This window comes from Phaethon aethereus (genome assembly GCF_964289735.1).
Source record: "Phaethon aethereus genome assembly, chromosome: 13".
NCBI classification, from domain to species: Eukaryota; Metazoa; Chordata; class Aves; order Phaethontiformes; family Phaethontidae; genus Phaethon; species Phaethon aethereus.
Genome location: NC_138589.1, coordinates 20,783,915 through 20,798,457, shown reverse-complemented (window position 1 = coordinate 20,798,457; position 14,543 = coordinate 20,783,915). Strand labels below are relative to the sequence as shown.

Here is a 14,543-nt window from a genome sequence, read left to right as displayed (position 1 = left end):
TACAAGCAAAGAATTTTGGCTAAAATCCAAAAAACATTACCCAGGAAAAAAGGCAAACTGTGAGTGAGACTCGATCATTTGTTGTTCTTCTGTGAAAAGACTTGGAAATTGTCGTAGGACAGTTCGAGTTATGATTTTTCCCTTTTTGTTGTTGTTGTTTGGTTGTTTTGTTTTGTTTTTTTTCCCCCCATTCATACATGTAACTGTTATTTTTGCAAACAAGACAGTCTTGAATTAGATGAAAAAGTTAATAAACAAAATGGCGACTCCAATATTTAGTAAGATCACCATGACTACCAGGATAGGAGCTGAGCCCTGGAAGAGAAAGAGAAGGAGAGCAGTTAGAAGGTGCGTTGAAAGTCTCTCCAGGCTTGGCTCGTCGCAGGCGCCGGGAGCTGTGCTGGCTCCGGGACACTGCAGGGCGGGCAGGTCTGCAGACGAGCAGACCCCCAGCGGCCGATTTACACCCTCCACAAACGGTCCCGAAGCGCTTGGTAACCCTCGCTGCGGTTTTGCAGGCTGCTGCCTCAGTGAGGAAGGCGTGAGCGCAGAGCTCCCCTTCGAGGTGAGCCAGCAGCGGAAGCAGGGACTAACCCCAGATCTGTTGCCTCCGTCACTGTGACGTCCCCCCATGGCCTTTCGTCGAAGCACCACGTCCTCCTAAGGCAGCCCGGCGGTTCCGCGGCGGCGGACAAAATCCCTCTCCTGTTTCCCCGACAGAAATGAACCGGGCTCTGCCAGGAGCCCCTCTGCTCCCTCCCCACGCTGACCCATAGCCTAAGGCGTTCCTGGGACCCGCAGCATCCCCGGTAGCACTGTCCCCCTTACGCCTGGGTGAGAGCGGAGCTGCTGGACGCCTGCTTTTCTGAGCCGCTTCAACTTGATGAATCGACTTGACTCGATGATCCTAAAGGTCTTTTCAAATCTTAATTATTCTGTGATTCTGTGAACTCTTACTTCCCACCTGTTCGCCTCGGTAGACATGTACACCTGCAAGTCTTGGGGCAGACTCTGTTGACTGTCATGCGTGAGCACAAATGGCAGGTAAGTCCCAGTGTGAGCCCCGGACCCAGCATCTGCCAAGCAGACACCTGGATGTAAACCCCCCGGCCCCATCGATTTAGACGGCCATTGCCTATGGACTCCCCCGTGTCACGAACATAGGAAATCGGGCCTTAAAAGAATAACTAAAATCGGTTGCTTACCCAGGGTGATCAATGAAAAGGGAAAAAAGAAAAGGTTATATTGGATCATATAGTTGTTTGGGCATGGTTTGGAGGAGTCTTCAAAGGACTTTTCCCAGTAAACGTGTTTGTTCGTACGGGTATCCTGATAACAGCGAAAGTCAGGCCAGCACACAGCGGTCCATGGCAAGGCACCATTTTGGGAAAGCGCTAATAACCTTTCCTGGGGTTCATAGGGAGCAAATTAAGCTCCTGAGGACTATGTGGAAACCGTTGCAGCAACCCGCGTCGCAGCTGGCCCGTGCCAGCCACCCACCGTAGGCTGGGTTGGGCGCACCTCAGAAGCATCCATTATTTCCCACTGAGCATAAAGGCAGCCCGGATAACTTGTGTTGGACCTGATGAGGATGTGGCTGCTGGATCCTATTAGTATCCCAGGATTGATGGGAAGAGACCGCTCAGCATCGGGACTGCAGACAACCCTCCAACGCATCTTCCTGCAGAACACCGGTCCGAAAAACATCCCCCCTGCCACCTCGTCCCCCCCATTTTCTGTCCTAAAGCGTTAACATGGCTGGCATCAGGGTGAGCAAGCGTGTGTGCAGGTAGGTGGTAGCTATTTCTCGGAGTAGCTGGTATCCTCGTCTATTCTTGCTGCAACAAAGCTGTGCCAGCTTGAATCACCTGGGATGGTAGGAATGCTTTTCTCTGCGCTCCTGTCCCCGTAACAAAGCTCCCGTGGCTCTTGGGTTGGCATGGGGCAAGGGTGGGCACCCTTTCTAAGCAAGTCCTTGTCCCACTCTGCAGAGCTGCTGGGGAAAAAAAAAAAAGCCAACCAGCTCCTCGCCGGCCAGAGAGCGTTTCTCTTCTGAGCAGGCTGATTCAGTTCGCGTTTGGGAGTGGGTGGGAGCGAGGATGCTGGAGCTTGCTGGAAAGGCGTATTTGTAGCTTAGCAACAGGGTCAAAGGAAGCCAACCAAAAGGAGGGATTGCGGAGAGCCTCTCCTGGCAGCCAGGTATCCACGCCTGAGCGCTTCCAGCACATCTCTCCGCCCGCACCACGCAAAGCCTTCCAAAGGCAGAAACCACCCCCCTGTTGCCGCTCCTCCCCCCCGGCCCCGGCCTTGCCGCTGCCAAGCGCTGCGACGCGGCGTGTTATTTATATTTGGGGGGGTTTAGCTTCATTTCGGAAGATTATTGGGTTTTACGATTTTTTGAGCCGGTGTTAATATAATAACAGGTTGCAAGTGATTATCACCGTCATTGTTTCTGTTGGCAGGGCACCGCGGAGACACAAAACGCGTTCGGTTCCCTCCACCTCGCAGCCGGGGGAGGACTTCGCTGCTCTCGCTCGTACTCGCTTCAGCCTTGGTCAACTCGCTGTTTGCTTTCCCTGCCAAAGAGGCAGCGACCGTTTCCGCCCCTGCGCTGTTCAGCCTTCCAGATCGTTTCAATACCATGAAGGAGGCAAAGCTGTAGACCAGCTGACATGAGCCCGGCGTAATCTGGAGGCTGCTTTCTCCTCCCTGACGAAAAGCACAGAGCAGGACTGGCTGCCTCTTAATTCCCTGGTGGTTGAGCTTTACCCTCACAAACATGGACACTTCGGGATGGACCCGTTGGACTGACCAAACCCACAACCCGTTGGTACTTGTGTTCAGAGGATGCTGATGGGATGGTGTCCAGGGAGGGAGCACGCCCTTCATTTATGCACCAGTACGTCGAAGTCATGCCCTCACCTAGAAAACTGGGGGGAGTCAACCCACTAAGCAACGTGCACCTACCCGCCCGCATCGACAGCGACCGGATTCCCATGCACGGAGGTGTCGCTCGGCTCCCTGGTTCGGTCTGCGCCTGTTTGCATCCTGCACCCTCTGCTCCACGCCACCCCATACGCAGGGTCTTCCACACTGGCCAGCAAAGGCATCCCAGAAACGGGATGACCTGGGAGGGGATGGGTCTCTGCAAACTGAGCAGCTCAAATCCGACTGTCTGACAACCTACAAACGCTGCTTCCTTTTTACAGATCCCTCTTGTGAACACCCTCTTCCCTGCGCTGCCTCCAACAAGGGCTCTCCGCGCAGCAACTGCAGGTACGGCTGCTATCCCCGGTGAGACGCCGGCGTATCCTGGCAGGGGCTGGAGTCCTGCCTGCGGCAGCTGGTGGATAAGCAGCTTTGCGACTCCAAAGCTTCTGGTTTAGCTCCAATTATGAATCCTGCTGCACTTCTAAATGCTTATGTCTGGCTTATTTCTAACTTGTAAGGTCTTTGTGCCTTAACCTCTGCTCAGAGGAAACGCTTGCCCTTCTCCCCTTTGACGGCAAGGATGTCCTGGGATATGTGTCATCTGTTCCTAAGGGGTGATTCCTGCTCAGTGACCAGGCAGAAGATGAATCACTGCTGGGTTTGTGCTTTGGAAGAGACGTTTTGCTAAACCCAGCCTGGCAACATGTCAGTGAACTCCCTTTGACTGCAGCTGCAGCCAGCATTTTAGAACTAGCAGCTTTTACAACTCCCCACGCCACATGCTAGCCCTCTGCCATCAGCCACACACCTTTAGAAAGAAGAGGAATAGCCCTTGATTTGCAACTTCGCATGTTGCTTTATCTCATCTTTGGCCTTCTTGAGACTTAGAGAAAAGCCCAAAGAAACCCCCGAGGCCAGTGGTATCGCAGGCTCTGGGGTGCTAGAAAGCTGGAGGTCAAGCTGATTTTCCATGTGTGTGTCACAGACAGCAAGCAGCCTGGAAAACGTTTCTGGTTTACCTTTTTTTTTTTTTTTTTTTTTAAATCTTTAGCCCTGAAATAGAAGTGCTAAAGCAGGCCACCAAGAACTGCAGAGATCTGTTTAAACTACCCTGCCCGTCATTCAGGAGACGGGGCTCCGCTGCGAAACACCGTCCTGCCTCCCAGCACAGTGCCCACAAGTCCAGAACCTGCTTTACTGGGAAGCAGACGCCAGTTGGCAGCGTCCTCTCACCCAATTTTAGCTGTCTAAATGTTAGACATCTAGTCTGCGCTAACCATCGAGGCTGTCTGAAGACCAAGTGACGTGAGATGAATTCCACCCAGAGCGGTTTACCAGCCTGGCTCCAGGAAAGGAAAAATTAAATCAAGCCCTGGTGTGCCTAAGCATCATCCAGCGTATTGGGGGATGGCAAATTTCATCAGCAAAGCGAGGCAGCTCTGGGGCTGGGATTTTTTATTTTTTTTATAATAAGATCCCATGGCTCCTTCATATGAGGAAGAAAACACCTGCCAAGGATGGGCAACGTACACCGGTATTAGCTAGGCGAAAGGCTGCTTCTGTGCAAATGAAGATAGTCTCCAAGGACTTTTAAGATTTCCTCCAAAGATTAGAGAGCTGGGACATAGACCCAAACCTATGGAAACACTAAAATGTGAATAAAGCCTTGTTATGGCACGGGACTAGTAATGATAATCATAACTGTAGAAGCAATGAGTGAAGGTTTCTTCCAGCCTGGGGTTTTTTGCACACTGCAGCTCTGAGGGTGGCTGCAGCCCAGCACCACCATTTCTGCCCCTCCGGCTTGTTTGTTTCTATCCTTTAACAGTTGTGTGGCAACTCAAGAGTCTTACTGGGAATACAAGGGACAGCTGGTTTACAAATACAATTGTAGCATAATTAATTTCAGCATTAACAATCCATTATTATCTGTTATCGCGGGGTACAAGCTCTGTCTCTCTGCCATGGAAACCATAGTGCAGGTTACCTAGGAATCCCTCTGGGATCTATTAAGTGTAATTACTGAGGTCTTGGATCAGCAAAAAATATATATGCATTGTTTCCCAGCCTCAGCACTGCGGAAAGTGCTGCAAACTTAGCAGCTCCATGACATTTGTGCTGAATTGTCACATAATTGCCAGGAACAGGCTGCTGTGAAACGGTTAAGGAGCATTTAGCAAAAGAAACATAAGGGGTTCACTTCGCCTTTTCCAGCCTATTACTGCATCTCCCGCGACTTGAGGAAGGGAGCCCAGGAGATGCCGAATGTGCCCATGTAAGAGGAACTTGATACCAGGATGCTACTCTTCGCTGGGTGAGGAACTGGCTGGATGGCCGAGCCCAGAGAGTTGTGGTGAACGGCGTTAAATCCGGCTGGCGGCCGGTCGCAAGCCGTGTTCCCCAGGGCTCGCTTCTGGGGCCGGTCTTGTTCAGTATCTTTATCGATGATCTGGATGAGGGGATCGAGTGCTCCCTCAGTAAGTTTGCAGATGACACCAAGCTGAGTGGGAGTGTTGATCTGCTGGAGGGTAGGAGGGCTCTGCAGAGGGATCTGGACAGGCTGGATCGATGGGCTGAGGCCAACAGTATGAGGTTTAATAAGGCCAAGTGCCGGGTCCTGCACTTTGGCCACAACAACCCCACGCAACGCTACAGGCTTGGGGAGGAGTGGCTGGAGAGCTGCCCGGCGGAAAGGGACCTGGGGGTGCTGGTTGACAGCCAGCTGAACATGAGCCGGCAGCGTGCCCAGGTGGCCAAGAAGCCCAACAGTGTCCTGGCCTGTATCAGGAATAGTGTGGCCAGCAGGAGCAGGGAAGTGATTGTGCCCCTGTACTCGGCACTGGTGAGGCCGCACCTCGAATCCTGTGTTCAGTTTTGGGCCCCTCACTACAAGAAGGACATTGAGGTGCTGGAGTGTGTCCAGAGAAGGAAACGGAGCTGGGGAGGGGTCTGGAGCACAAGTCTGATGAGGGGCGGCTGAGGGAACTGGGGGTGTTCAGTCTGGAGAAGAGGAGGCTGAGGGGAGCCCTCATCGCTCTCTACAGCTACCTGAAAGGGGGTTGTGGTGAGGTGGGGGTTGGTCTCTTCTCCCAAGTAACCAGCGACAGGACGAGAGGAAATGGCCTCAAGTTGCACCAGGAGAGGTTTAGATTGGATATTAGGAAAAATTTGTTTACTGAGAGAGTGGCCAAGCGTTGGCACAGGCTGCCCAGGGAGGTGGTGGAGTCACCATCTCTGGAAGTGTTCAAAAAAACATGTAGATGTGGCACTTTGGGACATGGTTTAGTGGGCATGGGGGTGTTGGGTTGATGGTTGGACTTGATGATCTTAAAGGTCTTTTCCAACCTTAATGATTCTGTGATTCTGAGAGTGGGGTGGTATGGAAAAACCTGCTTCTGCAGAAAACAGTGGCTAAAGCGAATGCGAGGATGTATCCCGAGATGGTGTCTCTTAATGAACTGTTTTGTCACCTCTGGTGCAGTCCCCCCATTACAGGTGCCTGCATAGCCGGGAGCGAGCTGGAGGTTTGGAGCTGTGTGTATGTTTTTAAGTTTTTTGCTTCTCACGCGGTCAAGCGCTGGCATTTAACCCCAACTTTTTCAAAGCTAGAAGAAGATGTGGAGTTGGGCTCCAAACCCTAAAATGAATCCAGGATGACAAGAGCAAAGTCAGCAAGGTGCTCTCTTCAGGTACATCAAAGGGCCCCCGAGATGAAAAGGGTTTTAAAAGGACGCTGTCAGGTTACACACTACGATTCTCTCTGAACATTATTTACCTCGTGTTGCTACAAGTAATGCCTGCGACGTCTGTACATGAAAGAGATTAGAGGAGGAACAGCTTCCGACTATTATTTGTTTTAAAAAGAAACAACCCCAAACCGTTTGCTTCGCGCATGTGACGGCTCGTCCCAGGGGTGATGCTCAGACCTGCCTCATCTCTAGAGGTGCGATGGCAACGGGGTGTCTGCAGGACCGATCCTCCTCCTTATTCCCATGTAATTATAGCTTATACTTGTATGGATGTGTGTACGTGCCACAGCCATTTGGGATTGGGGTTTGAACCTGTTCGGTTGGGATGAGAGAAGTAACGAAAACCCAGACACGCCTGCGTTAGGAGACCTGGGGAAGGCTCCTGATGGGGAAAAGAAAATAATGGAAAAACCTGAAGTGAGAAGCCTGACATGACCACAGGGATAAGCCACAGGATTTAGCCCCAAGGAAGGTAACCACAAAAAAGTCCCCAGGCCCTTTTCCCAGCAGACTGGTCCAAAGGCAGGTAGACGGGAGCATCTCCGTGCACAGCACTGAACCCGGTCTGAGATGCAAGTGAAGCTTCACCATTCAAACGGGGCCCGTTCGGGACAGAGAAAACAGCCAACTGTTATTTTTCTCATTTTACACCCTTTAGGGCTAAAGGAGCCTAACTTTTCTGAGGAAAACGCTCCACCCTGAGGTCAATCCCCTCAAGAATAACCCTACAGCCACCGGGAAAGGGAGTGTCCGTCGCCCGCATCGGCAGGGAGGTGCCATTTCTGGGGCAAGTTGCTGCGCTCCATCCCTCCCACCTTGCTCCATCAAAGCCCAGGCTGAGCCCCCTGCCCGGGCACCCTCCCTCGGCCCCGGCGCCGGCTCTGCGGCGCGCTCCGGCAGAGCCCTGCGCTGGCTGCAGATTGGCTGCCTCCTCCTCGCTTTCCCCAGCGACAGCAAAACCTGCTCAGAATATCTTGATGGAAAATACGCCCCTTGCGCAGAAAGCGAGCGAGGAAGATGCTGCAGCTGCTGGAATCCCCCCCCCGGCCTTCCCGGTGGGTACCCGGAGGCGAAAAGGGGGTCTCGCTGAGATCCCGAACCCAGCAGATGTCTTTGCAAACTCCATTTGCTGCGACTGTTTCCCCTGCTTCGTTTGCAATAAGCAGCAGCACCGTGAGCAAACAGCTGAGACCACTGAGATTTTATCCGACAGCACGTGACGATGGAAGAAAATGTCAGGGGTGGCTGGGGTGGTGGGTTTGGAGGGGTTTTTTTGGCTGCTGCCCTACTGTCGGGCTTTCTCGGTGAGATGAGACAGGGCGATTTTAACGGGCCAAGTCTCGAGCCTACTCACGCCTCCAGGGTGCCTTTAGTGAGACCACAACGTGTCCCTAGAAGTCTTCATCTAAACGCCCGTGACTGCTCCTGCTAAATGAGGACAGGCAGATGAATCAGGCTCCGTTCGTGCCTGAACACTGGCCCTTCTCGCAGGCGTGCTGAGGACCTCTGTGCCTAAAACACTTCTTTTCCCTTATAGAAGCTGCAGATGTTCAGCACCTGCAGAAAAGGAGACGTATTCTTTTTTTTTTAACCCCAACCCTAAAAATGTGGTGTGTTTTGTGCTGATGGATAAAAGAGTTGCTGGCATTTTAGAAAGCCTCTTTCCCCTTCCAGTGTCTGAACAATTCCTTTTTTCCTTTCCCATTTTAGATCTTCTCAAAGGCTCTAGGAACCTGTGAAGCATTCAGGCACAGGCTTGAGCTTTGTGCCTCGTGGGCCTTTAAGGCCAGGAAGGACGGTGATGTTCACATTAAGTCCCTTAATCCGACAACACCGACACCGGACCTGGCGTGTTGGTTCCTGTTTTCATCTGCCCAAACGATGACAAGAATCGCAAGGGATGTGAGTTTGTTCTGTGCACGCAGGGGTCAGTGCACACAGAGACACGGGAAGATCAGGTGGCTTTAAATGTAATTTTAAAGTGTTGGTGTGGCTGTAGCGCCAGCTGGATGACCCTGAAACCCCAAAGTCCCCTGATAGCGAACACCAAGCAGTGCTGAATTTCGTCAATGTTATTGAGCAGTGGCCTCAAGAAATGACCTTTATAAGAGCAATTTTCAATTACTGATGTGCAGCCCCAATAAAATGGGGTTCGGGGAGCCTCTTTTTAAGGGACTGCTGAAAAAAGGCTGAGAAAAGCAAAGTCCCTGTAGCTCTTACAGCAACCTGTACATCTGACTCCTCTACAGTGGTCTGCATCCCCACCTGGGCACGCACTGCGAGAGGTTGGACACTGAGGGACCCCACAGGCCCCAGCTGCTCCAGCCTCATTTTTAAGATAGAAATCAAGAGCAGGAATAATTTTAAGACTGTGTTTTCGCAAGACCTGCATCCGCGCCCCGTGCCCGCGAGCGGTGACGGAGGTGCGTTTGCTCCCAAAGCCGGAGCAGGCACTCCAACGCAGAGCCAGCCCACGGGGCTCACTGATGGCATGCGTAGAGTTGGTTTATGGCAGATTATTTTTAAAACAAGCTAGCCTGTGAGGGTGACCTCCGTTCTGCGCAGGAGTCCTCCAGGTAGGGCAAAAATAGCCCTCCTTGTCTAAGAGCATCCTTCCCGGTCATTGGAAGGCACCTTTCTGAAACATCCCAGCTGGCTGGGAGATGAGAAATGCCCTTTTCAGTGAGCAGCTTCACAGATGGCAGTGCCGTGGATCACGGGGAAGCAGGCTGTCATGCAAGCTGAAGCGGCGTGGGCGCACACGCGTGCACGCATACGCGTGCGCACAGCCGGCCTTCCCCGGGAGCTGCGGTTCGCCTGCGCGCTGGAGGCGAGCTGCTGGCGGTCGGAAGGGGAGGGGTATTCGGGGCTTGCGTGAGAAATGGGGCTTTGGGGAAGTCGGGGAGCCTTAATTCTGCGTCAAAAAATCTGGAGCACAAGCAGGGTGCAGTGGTTTTTTGTGAGCCCGTGAGCGCCCCGCATCACCGAGCACGCAACAGAGGGAGGTGGATGGGGGGACTGTGGGATAAGCCCTTCCCCTTTAGCCCTCCCTTCCTCTTCCTCGGGGACTGACTACGCTCGCCAAACTTTGAAACGCTTTGAGATCCGTGATGGCAGGTGCCGGCAAGGTCACGGCGTTGGGCAGGAGGTTGGAACGCACATCACTGCATCTCCCATCCCTCTCTTCCACCTCCTTCCCTTGCTCCTCTCCGACCACCCCCCTCCCCGCCAGGCCACTGGAACAACTCCCTGCTAGCACACTGCAATTCTTGCTAGAACAAATTGTTGCTGGCATTGTGGGTTATTTAAATCCACATATTATCTCTTCCTCTGTATTACATTAGCTTCCTCCCAAACCTTCGCCATCTGTTCCACCCTCGGTTATGAATGTGAGAAAACTGAACATGCTGCTTCACAGCTACAGCACTTAAAAAGTATGATGTGCATCCTAATGGCTTTTCTGCGCGCCTTTCCACGCAGGCTGTGCCCCTTCGTTACCGCCTGGGATTCGCTCGGAAGAGCCATTAACATTACGTTGCGTTAGTTAGTGGCTATTTACCTCCAGCCTCGCAGCTCGAGCCCTCCTCCCCGGGGCGGGGGGTTACGTGCGATGGCTCCGGCACGCGGGCTGGGGTCTGCCTGCGAGGTGGGAGCCTCGGCAACGCATCCGAGTTGGGCTGGGGTGGGGAGAGACGCCAGGACTGCTGGTGCCAGCGACGTCCCCAGGGACCGCCTGGCTCTCAGCGAGGAGGAATGGTGGTTTCGCACTCCCAGCGGCGTGTGCGCAGGCCTGGCTTCGCCGGGAGCTCTTCCTTTTTCCTCTGGACCGGCAAGGTGTGCCCTACGGTGCAGCCCAGCAGCAAACACACTGTGCTCGGCTCTTAAACGCCGGGTGAGTGCTTTCGAGCCTGCGCCGGCGCTCGCAGGGTGAATGGGAAGCCAGAAAGCTCCGGGGCGGTGGGGGGGGCATTTATCCACAGCCACAGGAGGGAAACCGTGGCAGATCTGTAGTTTGGTCCTTCCTGCATCCCGGCTGCTCGTGGGCCGCAGATGCCACCGCTCCCTCCTCTCTCCCAGCCGCTCGCTCTCATCCCTCGCTGCAGGTGCCGACACCTTTGCTCTGCTGGCAGCGCCGCCGGCAGCGGCCGGAGGAGGAGGGATGCTGTAGGTATGGCAACGGTAACCACACGCTATGGACCGCGGTGCCTCCAGCCCAAACTTTCAGCGTGACCAACAAACGTCATTTCAGTTTCACGATCCCCGTCTCCCAGCCAACCAAGCATCATCTTCTGCTACCCTGGCAGGGAGATATAGCTCCTTCCTTCTGCCAGAGCCTGAAATGTCTCCACCTGAGGGTTACAGACTTTCTGTTTCTCCTGTGTAGGTCTGGCCTGGGCTGTGGGACATCCAGCAGCACGAGACCCCTCCAGCCCTGCCCTGTGTCGGGCACTGCCTCGACAAGGGGCAACTGGGAGCGGTGGTGGCTTCCCCACTGCCCCCATCAGATGCCCATCACCTCTCCTAGCAATGCCAAACCAATGGGGAGAAGAGGTGAGGAAGCTGCTCCCAGTGCTAAGTCTGGGAATCATCACAAAACGGGGCTGGAACTGACCTGAAAATCACCCAGCTCAGCCTTCTCCCAAGGCTCTGCCCAAGTTCTATCTGAGCTGCAGATGCCCAACCAGGTCCCAGACCACCTCCTCCCCGCCAGCCACCACAGCCTCCCCAGGCCATTCATTGCAGCCCTCAACTCACTAGACAGCTAATGGCTGACCACGGCTTCTAATGCTTGAATTTAAGCCCATTAATTCTGTTCATCGAGAACAGATTATTCCCTTCCATTTCGCAGCAGCAGTTCTATGTGTTTGAAGGTCGCTCTGTCTTCCTCTTCTCTAGCCTGAACACCTCCAGCTCTTCCCAGCAGCCAGCTGTTAATGCCCAACGTGTCCTTGTCTCCTAAAACAGAGCGGAGCCCAGGACTGGACGTCTCACAGGGAGTTTTCCTCCAAGTCCCACAAGCTATGCTCCTGCTTAGAAAGCGTACTTGTGCTCTTCACAGTAGAGCGGTGGTACAGACTGACGTTTGGCTGTTATCGGCTCTACCACCCTCATCTGCAGAGCCCACTACCCTTGCTGCACTTGCCCGGTGCTTCCCCTGCCCAGGCATCCTTCCTGAATGGCATCCTCTCAGCTTGCCAGGACCCTTTTGCATTGCGTCCCCTCCCCGAGGTCCTTGTACCCGCTCCTGGCTCAGCGGCATCCACACACCAAAAAACACGAGCTGCATTGCATCGTGCAGACCAGTACAGGAAAACCTGAGCAGTGCTCAGCTCAGGAAGGCAACCCCTTTGCCATGTCCCCTGCTCCGTGACCATAGTTCCCTCCTCCCGCTGGGTCAGGTCTCCAGTACAAGGTGGTGACAAGGACACTGCTTCAACAGGCAGTGCCACCACATAGCGGCAGAGTGACGGAGAGCTGCTGCGGGCTGACGCAATGCCCAGCTACCAGGACTCAAGCCCTGGTGTCGCAACAGGGTCCCGCCACGCTCTTGGGCCAGCGTGAATTTCTGTTGCCATAACCTACCCACGAGGAAGCATCACCAACACCTTGCCTACTCCTGCAGCTTTTCCACCGGGTGAATGCTCAAAATCCCAGCAATATTGTATTTTTATTGCTGGCCCTGGGGCTGGGTTGCAAAACAAACTCAAACCTGCCGCTCATTCTCTGGCGAAAAAACTGCTGTTCCCACCAAGACAGCCTGCGGAGAAAACCCCACAGCAACTCCCAGCACCCGCTATTATGCAGGATGGGAGAAGGGAGGAGGGGGGATTCAAGGCACAAACCCACGGTAATTCGGCGGTCGGCTCTGCCAGCAGAGCCACCTCCCTTTCCACTCCGCTGCGGTACCACAACAGCTCTGCACCGGCTTTCTCGGCCAGATTTCAACACACAATTTTGCCTACTTACCGTACTGGATTTGAGCGCATCCCCATTGTCCTCTTCAGATTCTAGTGCAACAGGTAAGGATTTCTGTGGTGGGGAGAAGGTTAAGTCCCACCTTAGTAGCCGAGGTTCAGCTTTGTCCCCAAATCTCAGGTTTTCCAGTTTCTGCACCGTGGGCTCGGCAGAGGAAGCTGGCCTGAAATTCTCTTTGTTCTGGGACTTAGACCTCAGTCTCTGAACCCCGAAGCCCCGGTCTTCCCCGCGGTGGTCATCAGCCATGCTCCTGCAGGGTCCCCCTTTGCTATAGTGTCTTTTTTGGGTGTGAATCTCTTGCATATAAGAATCCATTCTCATGAGGGGCTTCATCTCCATCTCATAATTGCTCATCTTCTCCTCATCCAGCTCAAGCAGTTTGGAGCTCCCTGAGCTGTGGTTGTGGGACCTGTGGTGGGAAGTCCATGAAACCGTGGCTGGGGAATCTGTCCACCTCTCTCTTTGCTTGTGGTTGGAGGCTGAATGTTTGTGTCCTCCGCTCCGACCTCTGTAGTCTTCAGGGACGGAGGCTGACCCCAGCTGACCGCTGCGCAGCGTCCCGCTTCTCACGCCACGAGTCCCGCCAGCCTTCTCTTCGCTCCAGCTGTTGGGGCGCAAGTAATCCCCGCCGCGTCCCTCCAGCAACATCTGGATCTCCCCACCCCTCTCTTCATCCACCGAGACCTGCCTGGAGAAGTGAGCGCTCTTGTTCCTGCAGGAAGGGCCCAGGGGCGGCGTGGAGGAGGGACTGGCGGGGAAGCTCTGCAGCGGGCTGTCGTCGGGGGTCAGGTCGGACGGGGTGGTCCCTTTGCGGTACAGCTCGGGGCTCTCTTGTTGGAGAGGCGTCCCGGTGGAGAGGACCTCAATGTCATCGCTCGAGTTCTGGCGCTTCGGCCTCTGGCATTCGAGCCCTTTTTGTGTGGTCGTTAAGAGAAAAGAGAGAGGGAGAGAGAAATGCAACAGGATTATTTCTATTCTGTGGGCGCCCACCAGGTCTTTCGTGTCAAAGAATCGGGCTGAGAGTGTTGGACAGCAGGGAAGCGGCGGGGCGAGGTCAGGACAGCAGTGGTGTAGCACAATAAACGGCCTCTGCTATTAGACCAAGAGAAAAGGCATCGCTGGTTTTAGCCCAAACCTGCCATCGCCCCAGCACCCGCAGAGCCACGCGGTGGAAGCGGCTGCAGCCCGGCACGGGGGATGGCTCGGCATCAGCTGCCGGCGCGGCCGAGACAGAGGCGTTCTGCACGACGGTTGTGTTTCTCCGCTGCTGGAAGCCCAAGGGCTACCACCCCTTTCAGAAACCGCCTGGCACTGCCGTGGCTCGCATTTCCAGCCCATTCAAACAGGCTCAGGGGCGGCTGCTCCTCCAGCACCCGCAGCTCCCGCCTGCCCCGCCGCGGGCCGGCACCCGGCTTGCCTGGGGACGTGCGTGGAGAACCGTACGTATGTGTTACAAGGACTCGGAACAGTTTTGCAGCCCTGGAGATGTGGGGAAGCCGCTTACGGCGCTGCCTGCGCTCTGCCTGCAGCCCTGCCTTGCCTGGTGGGTGGCAGGGATGCAGCAGCTCGCAGCCCGGCTCAAAAGCAGCCTGCGTTGCTCCATGGCACCGTTCCTGCGCCGGGGGGTCACGCCCCTGCCCACTGACGCTTTTTGGGGCATCCACCTGACCCCCTTTTTCCGTCAGCTCCAAACACAGCTTGCAGACGCGAGAGGGGGAATCGGAGACGTGGCCGCCCCGCGCCCGCCGTCCGGGCGTGCCGGGCGCTGCTGGGATCAGCCCGTGCCCGGCTCGCTACCGGCAGCCTTCACACCCCTCCCCGCATGGGAAACGCTCCGGCTTTGCAGCCGCGCGGTTTGGGAAGGGGAATCTCACCCCGAAGTCCTGA

At 54.7% G+C, this 14,543-nt stretch overlaps 1 protein-coding gene across 1 annotated transcript in view; it reads right to left on the bottom strand.

Annotated features, from left to right (window-relative positions):
• Positions 1 to 234: 234 nt before the first annotated feature.
• Positions 235 to 14,543, bottom strand: part of JPH3 (junctophilin 3) — a gene marked incomplete at its 3' end in the record, with an annotated part of 57,758 nt that continues 43,449 nt past the window's right edge. The window contains exons 4-5 of the mRNA XM_082005742.1: positions 12,648 to 13,567; positions 235 to 315 (exon numbers count right to left, since the gene is read on the bottom strand). Coding sequence (XP_081861868.1) covers positions 235 to 315; positions 12,648 to 13,567 — 1,001 coding nt within the window. The remainder of the gene's footprint in view (positions 316 to 12,647; positions 13,568 to 14,543) is intronic.